The sequence below is a fragment of the Colletotrichum scovillei genome (genome assembly GCF_011075155.1).
Source record: "Colletotrichum scovillei strain TJNH1 chromosome Unknown Contig00012, whole genome shotgun sequence".
Taxonomy (NCBI): Eukaryota; Fungi; Ascomycota; class Sordariomycetes; order Glomerellales; family Glomerellaceae; genus Colletotrichum; species Colletotrichum scovillei.
The window spans coordinates 963,887-986,733 of record NW_023336270.1 but is presented as its reverse complement, the minus strand read 5'-3'; the positions used below and the strand labels follow the sequence as shown (position 1 = coordinate 986,733).

At 52.1% G+C, this 22,847-nt stretch overlaps 7 protein-coding genes across 7 annotated transcripts; 3 read left to right on the top strand and 4 right to left on the bottom strand.

Moving 5' to 3' along the window:
• Positions 1-5,893: 5,893 nt before the first annotated feature.
• Positions 5,894-10,758, bottom strand: HER10_EVM0005098 (exo-1,3-beta-D-glucanase; the record flags this gene model as incomplete). The annotated part of the gene is made up of 9 exons (XM_035474723.1): positions 5,894-7,172; positions 7,253-7,674; positions 7,760-8,326; positions 8,394-9,037; positions 9,120-9,188; positions 9,270-9,429; positions 9,483-9,596; positions 9,689-10,590; positions 10,656-10,758. 9 exons carry the CDS (start codon positions 10,756-10,758, stop codon positions 5,894-5,896), a joined length of 4,260 nt encoding a protein of 1,419 aa, XP_035326168.1.
• Positions 10,759-11,966: 1,208 nt separating this feature from the next.
• Positions 11,967-12,941, bottom strand: HER10_EVM0012379 (uncharacterized protein; the record flags this gene model as incomplete). Its single annotated transcript, XM_035481775.1, has 1 exon — positions 11,967-12,941. The coding sequence occupies one exon, from the start codon at positions 12,939-12,941 to the stop codon at positions 11,967-11,969; it is 975 nt and encodes a 324-aa protein (XP_035326373.1).
• A 382-nt stretch (positions 12,942-13,323) lies between these two features.
• On the bottom strand, positions 13,324-14,034 carry HER10_EVM0010834 (uncharacterized protein; the record flags this gene model as incomplete). Its single annotated transcript, XM_035480282.1, has 1 exon — positions 13,324-14,034. One exon carries the CDS (start codon positions 14,032-14,034, stop codon positions 13,324-13,326), a length of 711 nt encoding a protein of 236 aa, XP_035326339.1.
• A 647-nt stretch (positions 14,035-14,681) lies between these two features.
• HER10_EVM0009106 (CFEM domain protein) lies at positions 14,682-15,808 on the top strand (the record flags this gene model as incomplete). Its single annotated transcript, XM_035478605.1, has 3 exons — positions 14,682-15,103; positions 15,176-15,611; positions 15,671-15,808. 3 exons carry the CDS (start codon positions 14,682-14,684, stop codon positions 15,806-15,808), a joined length of 996 nt encoding a protein of 331 aa, XP_035326285.1.
• Positions 15,809-17,536: 1,728 nt separating this feature from the next.
• HER10_EVM0008490 (uncharacterized protein) lies at positions 17,537-18,597 on the bottom strand (the record flags this gene model as incomplete). Its single annotated transcript, XM_035478008.1, has 3 exons — positions 17,537-18,276; positions 18,329-18,416; positions 18,466-18,597. 3 exons carry the CDS (start codon positions 18,595-18,597, stop codon positions 17,537-17,539), a joined length of 960 nt encoding a protein of 319 aa, XP_035326270.1.
• Positions 18,598-19,091: 494 nt separating this feature from the next.
• On the top strand, positions 19,092-20,107 carry HER10_EVM0006963 (uncharacterized protein; the record flags this gene model as incomplete). Its single annotated transcript, XM_035476531.1, has 2 exons — positions 19,092-19,165; positions 19,228-20,107. The coding sequence occupies 2 exons, from the start codon at positions 19,092-19,094 to the stop codon at positions 20,105-20,107; spliced, it is 954 nt and encodes a 317-aa protein (XP_035326220.1).
• Positions 20,108-21,393: 1,286 nt separating this feature from the next.
• HER10_EVM0001131 (short chain dehydrogenase/reductase) lies at positions 21,394-22,494 on the top strand (the record flags this gene model as incomplete). Its single annotated transcript, XM_035470887.1, has 4 exons — positions 21,394-21,434; positions 21,495-21,547; positions 21,610-21,778; positions 21,858-22,494. 4 exons carry the CDS (start codon positions 21,394-21,396, stop codon positions 22,492-22,494), a joined length of 900 nt encoding a protein of 299 aa, XP_035326043.1.
• Positions 22,495-22,847: the final 353 nt, after the last annotated feature.

Genomic DNA, 22,847 nt, shown 5'->3' with positions numbered 1-22,847 from the left:
GTCCCAAGACCGCTCCCATGGCGAAGTCTGAGGCGTCAGTCTCGACTTCAAAGGGCTTCGGGGTCTGGAATTCTGGTAACTGGTTCCGAGACGACCATATTTTTGACCTTGGTGAATGCTTCTTCGCACTTGGGATCCCAAATGAATGGGGCATCCTTTCGTGTCAAGTTGTTGAGAGGTCTGACGATGTTGGCATAGTCCTTGAGAAATCGTCGATAGAAGTTGACGAATCCAAGAATCCTTGTACGTCCTTGACGTTCTGCGGTGTAGGCCAGTCCCTGACTGCTTCCACCTTTGATGCTTGCATGTGGATTTGTCCTGGCGTGATGGTGTATCCGAGGAAGTCTACCTTCTGTACGTGAAACTCGCACTTGGAGGGTTCGGCGTACAGTTTGGCATCCTGGAGTTTCTGAAATACCATGTGGACATGCTCCTTGTGTGTTTCGAGGTCGGGAGAGAAGATGAGAACATCATCAATGTAGACAACAACAAAGATGTCAACGAACTCCCGGAGTACGTGGTTGACCATCGTTTGAAAGGTTGCCGGAGCATTGGTAAGTCCGAAGGGCATGACGAGGTACTCGAAGAGTCCTCTGCGAGTCCGAAATGCCGTCTTCCACTCGTCTCCTTCCTTGATTCGAATCTGGTTGAATGCTTCCTTGAGATCTATCGCGGTGAACCAGTTGGCTCCGTGAAGTAGGTCTCTGAGCTCAGTGATGAGGGTAAAGGATAGCAATTCTTCTTCGTGATTTCGTTGAGTTTCCTGTAGTCGATAACTGGTCTCGATTTTCCTCCTTTCTTTGGTACGAAGAATAAGGGAATCCTGCGGGGATTTCGAAGGTCGAATATGTCCCTTTCGAGCTTCTCGTCGATGTACTCGTCGAGATAGTCTTGTTCTTCTTGATTCATAGGGTATATTGGATAGAACCCGGGTTGCGTTCCTTCTTTGAGTTCGATTTCCATATCCCAGCTGCTGTGTTCTGGTAACCCTGTTTCTTCAGGTTCCATGAATAGTTTCGTGTATATCCGGTACTCCTCGGGTATAGTCTGGAGTCGTTGCGATCCTCGATCGTCGGTACCGGGTGCGAACATCCTGTCGTCTTCTATCGTCCTGATGAAGGCTATGTATCGTGTTTGTTCTTGTTCTTCAGGTGTTGCTTGAAATCCGTTTGAACCCTTTTTCTTAGGTCGTTCAGTGACTGGATTTTCCCATAGGACCTGGCCAGTGGTCCAATCTATCCGTGGGTTGTGTTTTCGTAACCACGAGATTCCTAGGATGACGTCGATGTCTCCAATCTCCGTGATGTCGTACTGTAGTTGTTCTTGTTGATCGTTGATATATGTCGAAAGGTGTACGGTCTCTCGATTGACATATCCGTCATCATAGTCAACTCTTTCTCCTTCTACCGTTTGTAGTTTGTATGGATTGTCCTTCCATACCCATGGTAGGTCGAGTTTGTTCATTACTCTTGGTGATATGAAAACCTTGTGCGCCGCTGTCGATTATAGCGCGCAGTCTGTGTCCGTGTATTTCGAGTTTGACCCATAGGTGTGCGTCGTTGCACTGTCTGGTTGCACATAGGAACTTGTCTTCGATTTTCGCCTTTCGTCGTTCCTTTGCGATTGGCCTTCCTAGTTTTTTGACAGTCTGTTTCTCAGTCGTGCTTCTTGTTCAATTTGTTCCTCTCGTTCCCTCCAGGCTTGGGATTTGGGAACGTAGTGGATCTGACAATGGTCGTGTCTACATTCGTCCCATTCCATGTCGTTGCTGTTCTGGCATCGCATAGGAAAGCATGGGTCTGGTTCGAATGTTGCCTTGTCGAGTCCATTGAAGTATGTGAGCGTCCAGTTCGGTAGTTGGTCGTCGACGTAGACGTCCTTGATAGGTCGGTCGTCGCGTCTTCGGGGGTAGAAGCGACTTTCTTTCTTGGGTGAGAGATGCCAGAGACACTTATCGTCGAGGCATTCTGCCCAAAATAATTCTTCGTGGAATGCGTCCTTGGTGTTGAGCAAGGAGCTATCTCCTTTGACTAGTGGTGTCATAGGTACTTCCTTAGGTTGACTAGTTCCGTGGAACTGTACTGTCTGGTCGTCTTCGTACGGATCAATGTTCTTACACCGTGGTTCTTCGGGTTCCTCATCAGAGCTGGTGTCGTCCACTAGGATAGAATCCATGGTCGATCTCCGTCTGAGCACGTCGTCGAGCGACGTCGCGAGGTTCGTCCGAATCATAGGGTGATTCTTCGTCGAAGGTGTGGCTGCTGGAGCCGATCTCAAGTTCGTCCTTCTTGAGTCGAAAGTCTACCTTTCCATTCTTGATTTCGAAGTCAAGATTGGGCCTCTTGATTACTTCGATTTTGTCTTCGCGTTCTAGGTTCTTGAGTTGTTCTTTGACCTTGCGAATGAATTTTTTGTTTCCGTCGTCTCGTCGCATCACACAGATGGATTTGGTCGGGATGTCGTCCGATGGGGTCCCTTCTTCCTAAGGGATTGTTTCTTGTTGTTTCGTCGTGCCATGTGGGCGAGATTACCCATGATTTCTTCTGTGTCGGGCCTCTTTCTTCGAATTTGAGGAGTTGCTCCTTGTACTTGCCTGAAGTCTTTGCATGATTCTTTCTTCAAGGAGATGAAGGGTATCCTTCATGATGGGGTCTGTCTTGGCCTTCTCTTCTATATTCTGGCAGATTTGAGAGTATGGCGACACATTCGATGTTGTTATCCTCGAGGGTGAGAGGTCGGTAGATGGGTATCTCTTCTTCTTTGGTTGCCACCGCTAGGGTCTTGACAGGTGGTGGGGTGGTGTCGTATCCGGGTCGTTCGTTGTTCTTGGGTTTTTAGGTACCATCCGGTTTGTTCCTTACTGTCTTGGTGAATAAGGCAGTTGTCGTCGTAAGCCGTCCATGAGAGTTGTGCGTGGGAATTTCCTTGCTCGCGATATTGGCTCGTTTTTCTGGAACGGGTTGGTGTTGGATGCGTTTGGGTTGTCGGCAGTCTCTAGCCATGTGTCCTGGCTTGTCGCAGTTGTAGCATTTGAAGTCCTTCCTGGGGCGGTTGTCTTCTCTCTGGCGACACTGAGATCCATGGGACCGTCATGTTGTCCGTAGGCAGTGCTTTGTCGGTTGTTGTTCCAGTTGTTGCGAGGTCGCTGGTTCGCCTGGAAACTGCGTTGAGGTTGCCATTGGTACTTGCGTCCGGTGTTAGGTCGTTCCTTCCTTTCCTTCTTGCGTTCATAGAGTCGGTTGTCAATTCTGATGGCGAGTTCTCCGTACTGAAGGAAGTCTTCTGGTCTGTCGAGCTTGACCAGCTCGTCCTTGACTTCGTCCTTCAGTCCTTGGTAGAACATGAACATTTTGGTGTCGTCAGTGAGGTCCAGTTGGGCACTGAGACGTCTGAATTCGGCGGAATATTCCTTTGCCGATTTGGTTTGTCGTAGCTGCGCTAGGTCGCGTTCAGCTTGTCGTTTCTCGTCAGGGTCCTGGAATAGGGACCTGAGAGCTTCTTCGAATCCATTGAAGTTACTGTAGATGTCGCGTACTTCAGTAGAGCACTCGTCAAGAGTTTCTTTGCTGAGATATTCTTCCTGGATAGGTTCAAACCACTTGAGGGCTCGTCCCTGAGGAAGCTGGCGGCGTGCACAACTTTCTCGGTTTCGCTGGTGAAGTCTCCGTGATGGAAGTTCTGATAGTTTTGACTTGAATCAGAAATCCCTTGAGTACCTGGGGTGCCGTCATAGGTGATGGGTGCGCTGAGTTTGAGTTTCTGTCGTCCTCCTGGATGGGGTACCAATGATGTTGGCAGCGGCTCGGAGTGTTGACCTCTCCTGAAGCGCCTGAACATTGGTACTTGCTTCTTGTTCTCTGAGTCGGATGACTTCGTTCTCCAGGTCCTGAATGCGCTGGGCCATTCCCGAACTGCTGGATCATGATCTTGAGGTTTTGGAGCTCATTCGCGGTTTCGTTGTACATGGTCTGTACCTTGGCGATGTCTGCGTCTCCTTTCTTGACTCTCTCGCGGAGTCGATCGTAGGTCTCTTTTGAGGGTGACCTCATCGTCGGAGTCGACGTTCATAGGAGCTGTCTCCATTTCCTCGGCCAGGCTTCGAACAGGTTGCTTGGAAGAGGCTGAAGAGCCCGGGTAGGAGATTTGGCTGAGGCGCGGGACGACATCGTTCGTACTGTTTAGTTAGTTTTTCGTAGAGTGAACTTACTGAACAGGAGCAATCAAAGTGTTACGGCCAGCTAGTCGTAGTGAGTATGTTAGCAGAAGTTGAGGCTGCGATAACTAAGTAAACAGTGTCGTAGTCGTGGATAGCTTCCTGAAGCTATGTCTGTAAATCGTAAGGTGGGTAAGGCTTCGGTGATCAATCGTAGTCTTGTCAGAAGGGGTTCTCAGTGAAGATAGCTGAAAGCGATCGTAAGATCTGATACTAAGTTGATTGCTGAAGAAGCTATGGAAGTCTGTCCTTGTGCCCGGCTCAAGTCCACACTATATACAAGTCTCGTTCCTGAACATATTCTTTGTCCGTATGTTTACCCAACGGTTCCCGTGTTCTGAACATACGGGTTCCGTATCGTGAAAGGACGGACCCCGTATCTCGAACGTACGGAGTTCCTTATCTCTTATCGTCACGTGACTTGTCCCATAGTTCTTCCGTCCCGAGAGGAGTCGCCCTGAGTTCGTGTTCCCGCATATATGGTGTGGTAGCCGCCGTAGGTCCTGTGGGGCAGGCCCTGGCCTTGTCATGCGTGTTGGGTCGTAACATTATAATATATATAATACTATATAAAAAAAATAAAATAATTTAAATAAAAAGGGAAGATAATATAAAATTAGTTTTTTTTTAAATATTTTTAATAAAAAGGGATTTTTTATATTACATAAATATTTAATATAGGATACTAGGATTATAAATAATGATTTTTATTTAATATTTTAATATTTTATTATAGTTTCTAATTTAATTAGTAATTTAGTTATAGTATTAACTGCTTTAGTTTTATTTACTAAGCTATTCTTTAATTTTTACTATTCCGCTAAGTAAGTAACTCTCTGGATATAGTAGTGGGAGATAAATAATAGTTGCTAATGGTTAGCTAAGTCGTCGATAGTGACGGTACTAGGTTGGCGTTGGCTTCAACGTGACTGGTCCTTTCACATCCATGAACCCTTGGGCATATGCGACGGGCCTTTTAGTGGTATCCGCATGCAGGGGCCAGGTTTCCCTCCAAGGAAATGGCTCTGCAGTCATGTCTCGTAATGATTACATCTCAGCGTATTGGTGTACAACGCCAAGCACCCCTCGGTGCATTTATCCACCCACCTGGCATCTGCTGTATACCAAGTTGGGTTTCCAGGGCTGGCAATGCTGTGGTATGTCTAGGAGGGGGGGGGTGAACAAAGGAAGCGTCTGGTCTGGATTCACGTTGCCAACACGATGAGGTACGTGGTGTACACACGCCCTGCTCCGATTATCAGAGCGCCGTTGGCGTGCCTGGGGGACTAGGGATCAAGAGTAGCTTCTTTCTGGACTCAATACAAGAGGAAGGGTGTCTTTTCCGATGATCTGCGCTATTGTCGTATTGCAGGGATATCGTGTCCAGATACATTGGTCCGGAGACATCCATATGACAAACATCATGTCGATGGCTATCCCGCGATTGGTCGCAGGTCTCTCCTGGAAATAAATGCCATTCAAGATTAGATTGTTCTAACAATAGGTCGGATGGCGGACACCGGCAGTGCTGGAGGCGGAATCATCATCTTAACCGCGAGACCTTGTTAAAGCCGGCATCGGCTGTTGTACACGAAAAGAAAAAGGAGACAAAATGAGAACAGATGGAGTTTTATGTCAAGAGATACCATACCACCCAGGAGGCAGTCGTCGTCATCTCCATTACGAACGCGCGCGGCACACGTTCCTAACGGTTTGGATGCGCCCCAGGTCCGTCCTGATCCTGGGCGGCAGCTTTTCGAACTGCGACTTGGGCATGCCGCGGCGGGCGGCGGCGGCTTCGCGGAAGGGCTGGCGCGAGAGGCCGCCGCCAAGGAAGAAGCCCATCATGGTCATCAGGGCGTTCTTTGGATCGTCGACGAGCTCGTACAGCGTCAGGGCGGCGGTGGCGGCCTCGCCCACGACGCGGAGGGCGACGGCGATGGCGACGCGGCCCAGGCTGCTGGCCACCTGTCCGGCCGCGGGGATCATCATGAGGACCATGTTGAGCCAGAAGAGGATGTTCTGCTTGCGCTCGCGCTCAATGATCTCCTCGCCCGCCTTGGCGATCTGGCGCATGTTGTCGACGGCGTCGGTCAGGAGCATGGCCGGCAGGGCCGCGGTGGCCAGCATGTCGGTGGAGCTGGCCTCGTACAGGTCCCACTGGGCGAACCCGAGGGACACGGTGGCGCGGTCGTAGATGTTCTTGAACGTGTCGTAAGACTTGCTGACGCTGTCCTTGGGGTCGTCCATGGCCGCGCCCGGCTTCATCGTCGGGAAGTTGTGCCAGTAGACGGATGACTTCTTGAAGCACTCGGTCGAGGTGTCCGGCGACGTCCTGTCGCCTGCGACGCCTTCGCAGCCCTTTCCAAAGTACGCAAGCCGCTCCCCAATGTTGACCCAGTCCTGCGGGATGCCGTACGCGGCCATCAGGCCCTCCCAGAAGCCCTGCTCGTTCTTGAGCGTGTAGGTCGTCTCGACGGGGACCGGCAGCTGCTCGCGTAAGTTGTTTGATATGGACGCAGGGCAGTCGACGGTAGTTGTCTTCTTGGTGGCGCCGGGCTTGCAGTCGGTGGAAAAGTCGCACATGGGGTTCGTGCACGCCGCATGATTCTGGCAACCTCTGCAGCAGATGACGGTCCGAGTCTCGGTACAGGTCCAGTTGCCCGAGGCCTGAGCCCCCTCCATGAACTTGTTGATCTGGTCTGGGACTTGTTGCAAGACTGACCTTTGATAGGCCTTGAACTTGTCGTCGTACCCGTCCCTCAAGATGCTGTTATAGTCAGAAAGGGCAGTGCCGAGGGTGTTGAGCTGCGTCTGAAGGAGGTACTTGTCGAGACAGTGTTGCGGGATGCTCGACTTGGACTTTTCGACATTCTCCAGCGTGTCGTATTTGGATGGGCAAGGTGGGAGCATTGTGCCCAGGATAACCTGGTCTGCCAGGTCGTTGTCGACATTTCCGCTGTTTACAAGTTAGCACTTGGGATGTCCGGCTTCATGGTGGGACACGAATGGACAATGTGGCGCCGCTGTGAGACTCACGATCCGGAAGAAGACAGCAGCCATGCGTTAATGACGGAGGTGAACGGATGTTCGTTGGTGTTGATGTTGTCCTTGGCCGGAATGGGATCGGACCCCTCTGCGTCAATCATGTTGGCTGACCCAATGGTATAGAGGTTATAGAACCAGATCTGTCCGCTCTCTTCCACGTGGACGAGATGCTTCTGGCAGGTTTGCGTGTCGATGCAGTCCTGCGTGTAGTCGTCGAACCAGTTATACAACCCCGCGCCAAAGATATGAACGTTGGTTGACCCTGAAATCATCAATGCCCAGGCAGCTGCGCAGTGCGGCTCCGACTTTGGGCACTCGCTGAAGTCGGGATCCCCGTTGAAGAGCCCGACCTGGTCCGTGAACGGGGCAGGCGCCTTGGGCATTGGCAGGTAGTACGGGCTTTCTGTTTGAATCTGGTTCGACATCATTGTTAGGCCTACGAGTCTCTAATGATAGAAGGAAGGGCTTGGAAGACTTGGTCCAAACGCCGGCACTTACGTTGCCCATAAACACGTCCTGTGCTTCCAAGAGGAGATACTGATAAAAAACGCAATGCTCCGACGCGGTTCCGTAGAGCCAGACAGGGCCGCCCTTGCTTTCGATCAAGATGCCACGAGCGACGTAGATATCGATCTGGGTCTGTGCCGGGCCGCTGTCAAAGTCGTGGTCCGCCACCCACGCCCACACATTCTCCAGATAGCCCGACGAACCCCCAGTCATATGGAGCAACATGGACCCGGCAACGCATTTCGGATTGATAGTACCAGTGAGCTTGGGGCAGTCGGCAGCAGTCAGGCCGGTGCCCATCGCTCCGCCGATGCGGAAGTGCGAGTCCCACATGGCAGCAGAGCCCTGCAGGTCTTCGGCCATGTTCCACTCCATCAGAACTGCGCCTGGTGTAGGGCCCTTTGTGGTGAAGACGAGATCCTGGATCTCGACGCTCCCCTTTTCGCCCCAGTCCCCGACCTGCACCATAGTGTATGGGGAATCAGCGTCGCTGTGAGACTCTCCGTTGGCGACGATTTGGGCCCAACACTCGCCTACAATCACGGACCCGACCGGAATCTGACGAGTAACGGGGCTAGTCAGCACCATATAAACGAATGGAGTTGGGGAGTCAGGAAAGCCTTACTTGCAGAGTGGATTTCACAAGGTACGACCCGAAGGGGATGTACAGCGGACGACGTGTGGCAGCTGCTAACGCGAGATTAATTGATAAAGCAAAAGTGTCGTCCGTAACGCCGTCACCTTTTGCGAGGGTGCCGGCATTGACGAAGTCGCTGGCGACAAGGTTCTCATACTGGGGCTTTTGGCGCCTATAGTATGCGCCGCCCTTCATGAGCGAGCCTTCCGTTGGGTGCAGAGCCGACAGCGGCCCGCTCTGGTATGTGCCACTGGGGTTCTTGTCGTCGTAAACCTTGCCGACGACCCAGGATCGAATGACGCGGCTGCCGCCCTCGAGCTGGGCGCCATCCGTTTCGTGATCCACGGCCTTACCGACGCCGAAGACCTCGACGTTGTCCAACGTAATAGTAAACTTCTCGGAGGGGGTGTTCCCGACGGGCGTGGAAACTGAGATACCCTTACTCATGCCCAGCAAGAACGAGTCCATGACGATGATGGAGCCGCCCCTGAAGTCCCCGGACATGCGGATTCCGTTTTCGGTAGTGCTCATCAGAAGACCCTTCCAGGTCCAGCCCCAGTCCCAGAGCATGTCGATTCCGGTGCGGCAGCCGACGAAGACCATGTTGATCGACGTGAATTGCTGGTTTCCACCTGTTGTGACCGGGTGTCAGTAGTGTGAATATAGGGTTAGAGCGTTTGGTCCCAGTAATTGGTCGTCCCAGTAGCCACTTACATCGAATGCCAATCTCGCCATTAAAGAAGGTCATATCGCCCATGAAACCACCACTCCCGTTTTCTGCGACTATGCTAGTGTAAGTCAAGGCCGGAAGCTAGCCCCCCCCCCCCCCCCCTTTTTTTTTTTCCAAAAGCCGGGAGAACTTACAGATACCCATATGGTGCTTGTCGGTAGACGGTGACTGGTAGAAGTCGACATTCTGGATGCTAGTAGCCTGGGCCACTTGCCAGTGGAGACCGGCAACGTCGTCCATGTCTGCGTCTTGGACGTCCACTATGAAATTGCGGAGCTGACGAAGAAAGTTGTTCTGTCCTTTGCCATCAGAAGCTGCCAGCCAAGATGACTAGAATGGAGACTCACCTGGTTGATGTACCACTGCTCCGCGCCTCCATTGCCGCCCGTGTACTCGTCCACAGAGATGACGCCGAGGCCGGTAAAAGACTTGGCCGCCTTGATAATAGGCCGGACATTCGCCTGCGTTCCGAGTTCCGGTTGTGGTTAGCATGCCAGTCCAATCCAAACCTAGGGTTTCATTTCATCGGGGGCAACAAGGCTCTCGAACTCACGTTTCCAATCATCTGAGTGTTGTAGTACGCAGTGATGGGCGTGCTGACGAGGTAGGTGCCCGAGGGAAAGTAGACGATGGCCGGCTTGACCGTGGAGGCGCCGCAGTTGTTGCCACAGCGGTTCTGGTCGCTCATGGCTTTGTTGATGGCCTCGGTGTCGTCCGTCTTACCGTCGCCCTTGGCGCCGTAGTCCTTGACGTTGCGGAACACCTTGTACCCGTCGTTGGCGGAACCGCCGAAAGGGACCTTGCCCGTGTGGCTGATGTCCTCCATCCAGAAGGTCGACAGAGCCCTCTTGCCGAGGCTGCCCGCAGCAGCGCCAGCCCCGGCGTCAGCCCCGGTTGGACCAAACATCTGCTCTTTGAGCTGCCTGATGTCGTCGGGAAGAGGCGGGTACTCCACGGGGACATTATGGGCATAATCTGCCTCGGCAACAATGGCGGCAGCAACGGCGATGGTCTCGTTGATGGCAAAGGCAGCGACATCATCTGCGCGGGCGCGCAAGCCGGCTGCGCCGGACCCATGCTTGGCCCAGTACGCGTTTGTGCGTGGATTGGCGAAGCGCTCCTTGTTTCGGGCGCTGGCCTCCTGCTGGGCCTTGCGGACAAGCGACCTGGCTTCCAGGACGGTCGAGTTGGCACTTGTCGAGTTGCCCGCCGTCTGGAGCTGACGCCTGTGCCGCGGCACGAAGGGTGGCACGGGCGGCGCTGGCGATGTGGGATGCAAGTCCCGTTTCAGAGGTGAGCGTTCCTCCAGTTCCCCAGAAGTTGTGCTCAAGAGGGAGACTTTGGCTTGTTCGGCTGATACCAGGACCCTCTGAAGCTCGGCGCTATCGAGGTCTGGATGGCTGGACTTCCATTGGTTGACAAAGTCATCTATGAAGGTTGAGATGTTGGCAGGACCTGGAACGAATCAAGTCAGTTCACCATCAAAGGTACTACCAGATGCGGGAGGAGGGAGGGTGTACTTGTGCCGACCGCCACAGGCTGGGAGGTAGGGCCAGCCAGTGGCGAAGAGCTTGCGCCCAGCGCTGCTACCAGCAGCCATAAACAGGAAGACTTAACGAACATGGTGATCAGATGACCTTTTTTTCTGTGAGAGAGTGTGTGTAAGGGAGAGGACGGCGGCGGTCGCCAAAGTCAAACGAAAAGAGTGAGTTGATGCCAAAGCGCTGGAGGAATAAACTGAGGGAGACGAGACGGGAGAATCAAGCGTCCAGCGTCCACGGGATAAAAGGCCTCGAGATAGACAGCTGTAAGCTTACCGCTCAGTAACTCGTATCTACTCTGTAGATGCATATTGCAGTCAATGGGTGTAAGTGATAGCCAGGGTAGGTTCCTGCATTCATGCATACCGCGTACGGCCGCGTGGGTATCCTCGTAAGGAACTTATGATATGCTAAGCGCGGGCACTCCTCCGTGCTAGTTGCTTCGGCCCGTGAGAAGTCTCCACAAAGAAGGCTTATTTTTTCATTGTTTAGTGCTGACTGTAAGGTATTGTACCATCTTCTAATTTCACAAGAGATGAAAATGAGATAAGCTTAGATCCCTGGGAGCGGCCCCCTCTATCCATACTCGTGCCCGCCCCACCAAACACGGTTAACCACCTACCTTATTAGGTGGGGCGGCTGGATTAGGCCCCCACAGGCGTGCTTGCATGGTACCTACCTGAAGTAGGGGACTTTTAAGGGTCGCGCGGAGACACTTCCTCATCTAGAAGCAGCGCAACCACCCAACAACAATCAGGCTATTCACAAGGCAGCCATCATCTAGCATCGTGAATGGGATGCCAGTTTGGGCTCCTCGTACAGCCCTTCGTGGGCCCCACCTTCAGCCCTGCTCCAGGCACCCAAGCTCACAACTCCAAAGCGGTTCGGTCAGAGCCCCGCCTTCCCGCGTGGGGCCCGGGTGCGCACGAGCTCATTTCCGACACGGACACCGTTCACGTCAACCTCCTTACTAAATAGGCTAGAGTGAGTGGCCTCAAATTAGTTCTGTAATACCGGGTGCTTGACATGAAAGTATTGTAGGTTTTTGTTCGGGGGGCCAACGAACGACGGATAATTACGGGATTTTGCTTCCCTTTCGGCTGTGCGGTGCGGCTCGGAGCGACGGCCCGTCTAACTATCGTTACCGTCGACTCGTTGCAGTTGTCATATCTATGCCTGAGAAAATAAGTACAGAGTCGTATTAAGCCTAAGCGTGCTATCTACTAAGTATATCGAAAGTTTCAGGGGCATATTGAAAACGCAACAGGGAGAACATGGTTGATGGGGCGATCAAATGCAAACGGCGTTCTCAATCTTCGTTCCTCCTTGCTCATAACATTCCATCACAACCTGGTGGTCCCTCGCCTGCTTGCCTTGGGCCGCGCCGGCAAACGTGTCCGTCAGTCGGTCCGCTCGGACCTGTTTCATCTGGTCCTCGACGTTAGGGATGGCGGCCTGGTTTGCGGTGATGGTCTCGGGGGTCAGGATTTTCTCAATATCTCGGTCCTGGCCGTCGACCCACTCCTGGTAGCCCATCGGCGCTGTCTTGACGTCAATGCCTGAGATATGGGCCACGAAGTCCTTCTTGATCCAGTAGTCGTGGTCGGCCGTGCGCGCTGCCAACACCGAGGTGCGGCTCTCCTCGACCCGATCAAAGAGGAACTTGACGTCGGGACTGTCAAAGGTCGCTTGGGGGAGCGTACTTTTGACGTAGGCCATCCGATCGAAGATGGAATTCAGCGACCCGTCGTAGCCCCTCTTCTTGCCGAGAACCACGCCGTCCTTGATCATATCGTCCCCATAATACGCAGGGAGAGCGCCGTCCTTGAAGAGGCGGTAGGGCGGGTTGCGACCATCGGCAGCATCGTACTTGATAATGTTTTCCGCCGTTTTCTTCATGTCAAAGTCGAGCTTTTCTTCGTCCCACTTGACGCCATCAACGAAGAGCTGGTTCTTATAGTTCTTGCCCTTGTTGCTATCGATGTGCCCGATAAACTCGCCGAGAGTGCAGACCGTCCTGGCCGGTTGTTTTGGTTTGCAGGGAAGATATTTGGGCTTATTGTTGCCCGGGTCCTCACAGGGCAGCTCCTCCCTAGTGGGCCACTTTGCACACTTTACGCCTACTGTTCGCTGGTCCTCCGGTAAAAGCTGGTCGATTCGGTATGCATAGAAGAAGAGGATCTTCTCATATGCTGCTCGTCTACCGGCGCCCAAGGCTCCGGGAACGAGCCAGAGCAGGCTGAGGATGAAGACGGGAAACCGCATGATGAGGGACTGCTGTGAAGAAAACGTGGCGACGAGGAAACGAAGGTGCGAATGAAGGAGTGTATGAAGAAACGAATGCGTAAATAGGCTGAAGGAGCAACAGCGTCACCTCTACTGTCCCCGTTGTCCCGTTCGGTTATGATTCTTGAACGTTGAGATTTTCGGCCATCTACAACGGCAGTATGAACATGTTATGGATGCAAGGAACGACAAGAGATGTTGGACCATGAGATGGAAAATAAAATGAGATGGGAAATGACATGGAACAAAGTAACAAGGTGATCCACCGGTCAGCGTAGGGCCTGATTTTGCCATATCCAGTATCTCATATCCGTACCTGCGTCAATATAGACCGTAGGGTGTGGGCCAAACAGGTGACCGCTCACAAGGCTTGCACCCCGGTCCCTTGGTCAGCCTCTGCCTGACCATGAGGGGGCCCATCTGGAAACGGCTCGTCAGCCTCCGATGAGCCGTCTGACGCCCACCCCATCGTCCTGTCCCAAGCCCGCGATATCTCGTCAAAGTTATCCGCTCCAACTTCAGGGATGTCGACGTCTGGCCAAGGGCTGATGATCTTTGTGCGGAATGGCGCCGGGGGGCACGGGGTGTACCAGACCTCCAGCTGAGAGATCCAATCCTGCAACAAGAGCGCCTTTTTCCTTTCCGGCCATGAGCCTGGCGTAGGATGTATCTCCAGGTGCTCGAGAGTCGCGATGTCCCTCACGGCACCACTAGTGTTCCAGAAGAAGGCCTCCGAGTCCCTGGACTCGAGCGCCAGGTACTTGATGGGTGCATCCTTGGCACTCGACCAGATAGTAATGTCGAAGGCGGTCATGCAGACGGTATCGATGTCGTAGTTCACCATGGAGCGCGACGCCGATGATCCACTGCGGCCGCAACGAGCCTCCTGGGTATAATGGCCTCGGAGATGCGACCTCGATTCCGCGCAGGCCTGTAGAACGGCTGGCGGGCTTGATTGCGCATGGAGGTACTCGCATTTTCCAATAACCACGTGCCGGGGCTCCATGCTCAGTTCCCAGATGCGTTGGCGCAGCTCGAGAGGCAGCCGGGAAAAAGGACCGAATGATGCCATTGAAATTGTCCGTCAACCTAGAGAGACCGAAGTGGCAGGAGACAAGAATAGATGCCTGGTTGAGTGGATATTCGGTAAGGTAGATGGAATGTGATTGAAGCAAGGAGATAAAGGGACACAAAAGAATTCGACCAACTACTACGATATTTATATATCCGTCTTTAGATGTGGATCAGTTGCTGTTGATTTAGGAGGGGTAATCATACCCTGGGGTAGCTTTTACAGGGTGTTATATTATGTAATATCTACAGAGTACTTAGCTTATTTTTGTGGTCTTATCAAGGAATTGATCCGACACTTACATGGTTAAAGCACGTCGTATGACTTCCAATGAAATCCCACCCATCACACCCATGCCGATGATGAGGTTTGGCCGAGGGAGACGAAGCCCTTTTGGCTGACCCCCCTGACAACTGACAGAGGAGAAGCCGGTTCTGGTTCTATTCCGGGTTGTGGACTCATGGGCTAATCTAATGGCGTCGTGACTCGACACCATCTGGCTGGTATTAGGATGTGCTTCGGCCCTCTTCTTCGCCGCCTTGTTGTCGTGTGTCCGCGCCTGTCAACCTCACGCTCATCCCATAGCGGACCATCATTCGTTTGTCCATCCCTCCCCCACTTGGCCTCCAAGTTGCAAGCTCAGCATCATGATTCTCTCTTCGCTCGCGTCGGCAGCCCTCTGGCTTGCCATGATGCCCCGGGAAGCCGGGGCGTCAGCAGTGCACCTGGGAAAGCGAGGCGAGACGCCTCAGGCCAATGTGCTGGCCGACACCATCAAGTCGTGCAGCTACTGGTATGACAACTACGAAGGCGAGAGCTGCGTCGTGGTGCGGGATTACATGTTTGCCATCTCCCCCGAGACATTCAGCCGCTGGAACCCGTCGGTCGGTCTCGACTGCAGCAACTGGCAAGACTGGACCTCGTACTGCATCCAGGTCGCCAGCGAAGAGCCTCCCAAAACCACCACCACCACGGCGAGCACCACGACGACTGTGCCCGCACAGTCTCAGACGCCCACGGCCGTGCTGACGGGATGGAACCCAATGGGCTACTTCATCGACGACCACACGTTGGCCACCGAGTCAACGAAGGCTGGCGGCAGCAGCCTCACTGTGGACAAGTGCCAGGCCGCGTGCTGGAGCGAGGGCTTCCGCTACGCCGGCGTCAAGTCGGGGACCGAGTGCTGGTGCGGCTCTTTTGTGGGCGGCGACTGGGCCGCAAACCAAACCTCGTGCAACGTGCCCTGCCCCGGCGACGCGAAACAGACGTGCGGCGGCAGGGCGCTGCTGCTCGTGTTTGAGGCTCAGGTCAAGACGGATCCTCTGCCGCCCATCAGCATCCCATCGACCACCTCCCACACAACTGCTATTACATCCTCGTCCGTCTCGCTCACTTCGTCAACGTCGACACCATCGAGCACTGCACTTCCACCCATCTCCTCTCTCCCAGCCTGCGGGCAAACATGTTTCTTGAATATGATCAACACATACTCATCCCTTGGATGCTCCACCCCCGATCCGGCATGTCTGTGCCGCAATGTCAACTTCGGCTATGGCATCCGGGACTGCTCAAATGCAGTCTGTGGAGTGGCCGATGCGAGCGCAGTAATTGCATACCAAAGCAAGTACTGCGCCAGCGCACTAGCAACTGCTACGGGTGGAACGGCAACTCCAACTTCAGCTACAAAGACCACTTCCGCATCTTCCACAACCGCGATCACAAGCCTGCCAACTTGCGGTCAGACATGTTTCAACAACATGCTTGCGCAATATGAATCATTGGGATGCACATCCCCTGATCCGTCTTGCCTCTGCCGCAACGTCAACTTTGGATATGGTCTGAGAGACTGTTCTAACGGTGCTTGTGGAACGAATGTTGCTAGTACTGTTATTGCGTATGGTAGTGCCTATTGTGCTGCTGCTACTGCCACGGCGGCAGCTTGACGGGAAATGGTTTGACGGTATAGATGAGAATTGTGAATTATAAATATTTTTGCGTTAATAATTGTTTTCGATGAGAAGAGAATTTCTTTGAGACGGTATTTCTCCGTCGAGGAGGGTTGGGGGTTTATTACCATTTTCCAAGGTCTTGCCCTTATATTTCAGAACCTGTTTCCACGCTGTGATTCCTTCGTGTTCGATAACGTAAAGCTCGACGTCGATTATGGTTTCGCCATAGGCGCGAAACACCTTGCCGTCGTAGCTGACCTGGCTCCCTCCCGGGTACGCGAGCTGCCTCGACAGTCTCAGGCAATGGTCAGAATCCTGCAATATAGCTAATCAGTTTCGTGATGACCGTAGAAAATGAAGCAATCTTAAAATTGCAGACGAACAAATTATTAAAATCAAATGATAGATCTACTATAGCGAAGACGATATAGGAGTGAAAAGCCTGCCTGTGCGACTGCAGATAGATAAAGTCAGAGGAGAACAGTGAGATTAGGAGATCAACAGTAAAGGGCAGCTGGTTGCATTTATAAAGCCCTCATAGGACGTAAAGGATGAGCAGACTTAGAGAGAGAAGGGGGGGACGCAGAGACCTGGAGGAGGCCAACAGTTAGGCCGCCCTTCACGCATGGCCCCGCCTTGAAGGACGTCAAGCATGATGATGAGACTGGGGGCAACGCGAAAATAGCAATAAGGCGATGCTAAAAGGTCTGGGGAAGAAGAAGGCGGGGGTGTGAGAGAAGAAAGATTTTGTCGGGGCGGGTGGGCGAATTGAAGTAGTTACAAACGACAGACTGTACAGCGTCGAAGCAGCGGCAGCATAACCCGGCACCGTTTCATCTAATAAGTTAGCCGGGATTCTACTATTCTAGATAACCCTACCCTCATTAGCTTATCTATAGGAGAGCGGACAGGATCCCGAGTTTTCCAATAGGCATAGTCGTATATAATAAAATATTGACTGCCAGACGCTCAAGATGACACAGCCATGGCTTTAGTCGCAAATTGCCCCTCTGCTCAATACAGAACCGTCTACTGTCTCTCGGGGAAACACGATGTGTTCACCGTCGATGTAGAAGGTTGTTCTCACTTGGCTTTGTCGGCGAATATTGGCGATAGCGGAGGACTACATGGTCCCGAGCTTCCTGTTTGCCATGATTTAAATCGTGCCAACCTTCAACACTACTGCGAATGGGCCTATGAAGCTCACACGAAATGAGCAATAGTCTTGTAGTATAGAGCTAGACAATATGTCTGTTGCTTATGGGTGGGCCAGGTCAATCAGCAGCATTACAAAACGAAGGTCCCAGCACCGATGCCTCTACTCCATCCCGAAGTTGAATCAGCGGCAACCTTGTACTGTTACTACACTGGTGTCGCCTTGCAATGCAGACAGCAACTTAACGGATCTTCTTCTCAAAGCCGTTCTTATAGTTGTCCATAAGAACGAAGATGGGAACTCACATGCATGTTTTGATTGGGACCTTATCAATGTTTGCCTTCACCCACATTTTGGGCACAGTACTTTGCTTGACGCCACGTAGAAGTTCTGAAGCTCAAGTAGCAAGGCTCGACTGATAGTCGTCTTGAGCAAATGGTTCCTCACCTCTTCCTATCCGCCATCGATTTGTCGCCTCTAACGGCCCCGGCAATCCCTTGAACAACCATCCCCATTTCTTTACAAACCCTTCCGACATCTCCCATCCCGAGATATCCCAAGTCGGCGACCACGCAATCATACCACATCGTTCCATCTCATCATCAGGAAAGCCCTCATATAGTCCCCCAACGCAGTCTGCCCACAGGTCGTCCTCATCAAAAGTGCCAGCGGCCTGGATCAAACTATCTCGCGCCTGAGGACAAGGGAACATGTCGATCCAGTCACTGTGAAGCACTGTCTGTTGAGTGATAGTGGGTAGGAGTGTTGTAGGGAGAAGTCCAGGGTTGTTAGGGAAGGGAACGACGTGGAAGATTTCTTCCGCGCAGTCTAAGGGCGTGGTGAGGATGTCTGAGATTAGGGTGCGGTTGGCGGCCATGGCGCGTACGGCGTTGTATTGGAGGAGTGTGATGAGGTGGTCTGGGCAGAGGGGGAAGATGATGTGGAGTTGGTTCCTCTTGGATCTCTCTGGTAGAAGGGGATTTCTTGCGTTATATAGGTGTTTGACACGGGATGCTGGGACTGTAGAGAGGGATTCCTGTTTGATATCCCAAAATTCCACCACGGCTTCTGATTTGATGAGTGATTTGTCTGCGGCATTGACTGCTTCGGGTTTATTTGCTAAGGCTTTACGTTTGCCTACTCGGCTGTTAATCTCGATAACTGAGTACCTGGCGTGAGCCTCGCTTACGGTATGCTCTTGTGTTGAGTCTAGTCTGTGCTCTTCTTCTTGCTGCGGCATCTTTGGTCCCAGTCCAGTCGTCTTGTCCACTTGTCGCCTACATCCGGTGAGCCAGGCCTGTCACGTTATGTCCGAGCGGCACGTACCTCGGCCAACTGCGGCATGGAGGAGAGTTGAATGCATGGTGCTGTTGTCATCGTGATTCTACCTATGGAACCATGGAACCGGAGATGAACGATGCAAATTCCCAGATGGTCATGTAGGATGCTCGCAATCATGAGTCTGGCGCTCGGGAACCGGGGGAATCGATGTCGACCATGTCAGCAATTGAGGCACAGACAACAGAGGCTACTTGATGCATTGATGAGATCTCATTGGTCAGTTCACCAGCTACCAACTCGAGCTGGTCAAGTGTCATGCAACCTGCTCACCTCCATGGCTGACAACTAGGAAGCCCCATATTTTATGCAGCTGGCTCACTTCCTCAGTCAGCATATCCCTATTGGTCCATCAACTCACCCTCAACCCGGATGTTGCATGATTGGCTACCGATCATGCAGGTTGCTCACAACGCTTGATACCTTGGAAGAAGATCCGAGATCCAAGGATCATGAAAATTGAGCAATGAGATGGAAATAAATATGGCAGCCCCGACGCATTGTCTTTGTGTCATCCAGATCATACTTTTCAATCAAACACATTATATCACCTCTTTCTTACCGTCGTAACTCAATAACCCACACCTCAGCTTCAACAAGGACTCTTCTGCAATATGAGCTTCCATCCCGACTCTCTTCCTGATCTTGAGGGCAAGGTCTTTATAGTCACGGGTGGTAACTCTGGCATGTAAGTCTTCTCCTCTACTAGCTTATCTACAAGTCCAAATCACTGATGTTTCCAAATCACAGGGGCTACTACACCGTATCCCACCTCGCAGAACACGGCGCCCACGTTTACATGTGTTCTCGATCCCGAGAAAAAGGCACAGAAGCCATTGCGAACATCAAGAAAACACACCCCTCGGCCAATATCGACCTTCTACAGATGGACCTTATGAACCTCACTAGCGTTGTCGCAGCAGCCAAGCACTTTCTCACTCTTGAGACAACCCTACATGGCCTGGTCAACAACGCAGGTATCATGGCGGCTCCGTTTGACATGACAAAAGACGGGCACGAAGCCGAGTGGCAGACCAACTACCTGTCTCACTGGGTTTTCACAGAGCACTTACTCCCAGTAATGCTCAAGACATCAACAACGCTTCCTCCCGGCAGTGTACGCGTCGTCAACCTCACTTCATCAGGTCACTTGGGCGCACCCAAGACTGGCATCAACTTTGACAACCTGAATCTCAAGGATGAAGGTCCATGGCAACGGTACGGTCAGAGTAAAGTCGCCAACATCCTACACGCCAAAACTCTGCACAAGACTTACGGGCCCGGCTCAGAGAATGATGAGGGCGAAATTTGGACTTCATCCGTGCATCCCGGTCTTGTTGAGACCAACCTCTCGACGTCGGTGGAGCCGTCCGAGAAGGGCGTGTTGAACATCCTATCGGCCTTACGTATGTTCAAGATGTTTTGGTCTGCCGATAAGGGCTCGTGGAATAGTCTGTTCTGTGCGGCAAGCCAGGATATGACGGCGGATCAGAGTGGTATGTATATTGATATCTATCACCGGTGTGGTGAACCATGGTGGGAGAGTAGTGCGGCGAAGGACGAGAAACTCGCAGAGAAGCTGGACAAATGGACTAGGGATGTGATGAGTACAGAAGGATGGATTGAGTAATTGTGCCGTCTATTTTCCTCATTCGGATTATGTTTAGCTTTGTTGCATCTGACTTTTTTCGATCGTAGTTAATTCAGCCTCTAGGATAGCATTCTGGGTCCATTTATACACTGCCGTTTATAGCCATTGCTCCATCTGATTCAGCAAAGTAGCGTAAGACTGCGCTGTCGAGCATAATCGCGTCTGAGAAACAAAAGCCCTTGGCAACGAATATGCCATACTGTAAGTGGAAAGTAAAAGCTAGCGTTATATTGTAATTCGTTGGGTGGCTTCGGAGTCACGAATTTAGAAATGCCAGGGTCTAGGAGCTTTGGATGCAAAGTGTGAGCAGATTAAGCGTATGATGCATGATGCTTGGTAATGTTACGGCTTCCTTGTGAATTTTGAACCTTTCCACGCTTACTTGTGGTCGTCTCGCCAGTCACCAAAGCTTTAGTCATTATAGCTGGCGTTTCAGTCGTTTTGACAAGTTGACTGTCGTCATCGTCGAGTTCCATAGGACCCTGGTCTCAGGCATTTTTCGTGGCCTCCGCGTACTCCGAGACGTTCAGCACCCAATCTGGGTTCTCATGGAGATTCAAGGGATCCAAAGCAACAACATGTTTGTTCATCATTGATCAATGGGACATGCAGTCACTTCGGGGAAGCTGCAATGTGTGGCTCCCAATTGAAATAGACGAGAAATCTGGAAGTCTCCAAGTTGTTTGGCATGATATCTTCGACCTTGATGTGTCAGTTGAAGAGAACCAGGATGCGATTCTAATTTCGGCTAATGATTCAATGCAGGGAGACTGACATCTGGAAACCCGTCCGTGGAAAGATATATACCTCCAGGTACGTAGAGACTATCGGGCTTGTGCACCTTCAGGGAAGCAAGCAGTGTATCAGTGGCCTATCAATACTCGCTGTTTTTGCCACTGATACGTACGAACTAGCTTTTATTTGTAAGTAAGGCTCTTCCGGGCAATTCTCAAGGTTTGCTACATCTTCATCGCCGGGCCGGCGATTTTCTACATGGGGGTTAACATCCCGCCAATAATAAATTCACCGTCTTTGGCTTCCGATGATCTCCACTTTAAGTCCCGGCATCAAAATGCAGAAGCGTACCACTGCTGTTCAGCAGCATCGAAACCAATGTACGCCGGGTACCGATAATGCGAAAAACAGTTCATCAAAGTCTTTCTAGAAAAGGAAATAAGCCAGGAAGCACTATTTTGACAGGGGAAAAAAAACAAGTACATCACTTGTTTCCAGTAATTACATGATCGCAGCGTGCACATGTAGGTATGGATCCACGTCCTCGCCAGAAGACAGTCCTCGTAACAGGGTAAGTAAGAGAGAAGCGCGATCTTGATAGCCTTCACAGATCAACCAACACAAGCATTAGATGTTCGCCGGGCGGTATCGGCCATGCGCTGTGTCAGACGTTCCGAAAGCAAGGTATCGTCCACAGAAGGCCACATAATCTGTAGCCGGAGAGCCGTTAACGACGGGTGTAACAGGACTCCATGTCATCGCGACAGCTCGCAAAGAAGATGTCATTCACGAACTAGTTGCCGAGGGCTTTGACGCGCTGCAGTTGGATGTGACAAGCGAGGAGAGCATAGTTGCCTGCCACAAGCAAGTCCAAGGTATAACCGGAGGCAAGTTGGATATCCTAGTCAACAACGCGTAAGTACACATCAAATCCCCTCGAGGTAGCTTCCATCCATCCGTTCAAATCCCTTCATTTACGCCGCCGTTCGCGCAGTGGACGGATTCACATCTCCCCCGCCACCGATCTATCCATCCCAGACGTCCGCGCGACCTTCGAGACAAACGTCTTTGGCGTGATGGCAATGGTCAAAGCCTTCGCGGACCACCTCATCGCGGCCCAAGGCCTCATCATCAACGTCTCCTCCTGCGCCGCCGTGACGCCGTACATGTTTGCATCGGTCTACTGCGCCAGCAAAGGCGCCATCGCGAGCTACAGCCGCACGCTGCGACAGGAGCTGCGGCCGTTTGGGGTCCGCGTCATGGTTGTTGTGGCGGGCACCGTCAAGTCGAGAATCGCGGACAAGCCGCAGCCCAGTCTTGCGCTGGAGTCGCTTTACGCGAGGATGGGCGGTTTGTATGAGCGATACGTACACCTGAGTCAGGAGGAGGGGGCAACGGATACGGAGGTTTTCGCAGAGGATGTGGTCGGTAATGCTTTGAGGCCTGAGAGCTGGTTTCTGGGGCGGCCGGACTGGTTGTGGTGCGGTGGTATGTCGAGGAAGATATGGTGGGCGTTACAACTTTTTGGGGAATGGGTGATTGATTGGCAGACTTGGAAGATGTTTGGACTGGAGAAATTGCAGAGGATAGTCCAGGATGAGAGATTCGCGAATGGTCCAAAGCGCGACTGATGGTCAATATGTCTATACATCATGACCGGGGAGAAGTGGACTTTTTGTTGCACTTTTCTGGTGCTGTAGAATCATAGTATATGGATCTGAAGAAAGGCTCGTTGTTGAATAAAACACACAACTTACTTCACTTATTATAATCGGACCACTTCCAAAATGACGTTGTTCCCAGATAGATCTAATAGTACTAAGCAGGGTTGTTGTGTAACATTTCTAAGGGGAGATGTGCCCTGTCAAGAAGCTTCTAAGGTATTCGGTACATCGTGAGTATCGCGTGTCTAAGCATTATTGCGACCTCCAGCCAATTTCCATCCACCCGGCATTGACAAAGAACCATTCGTAAACTCCACCAC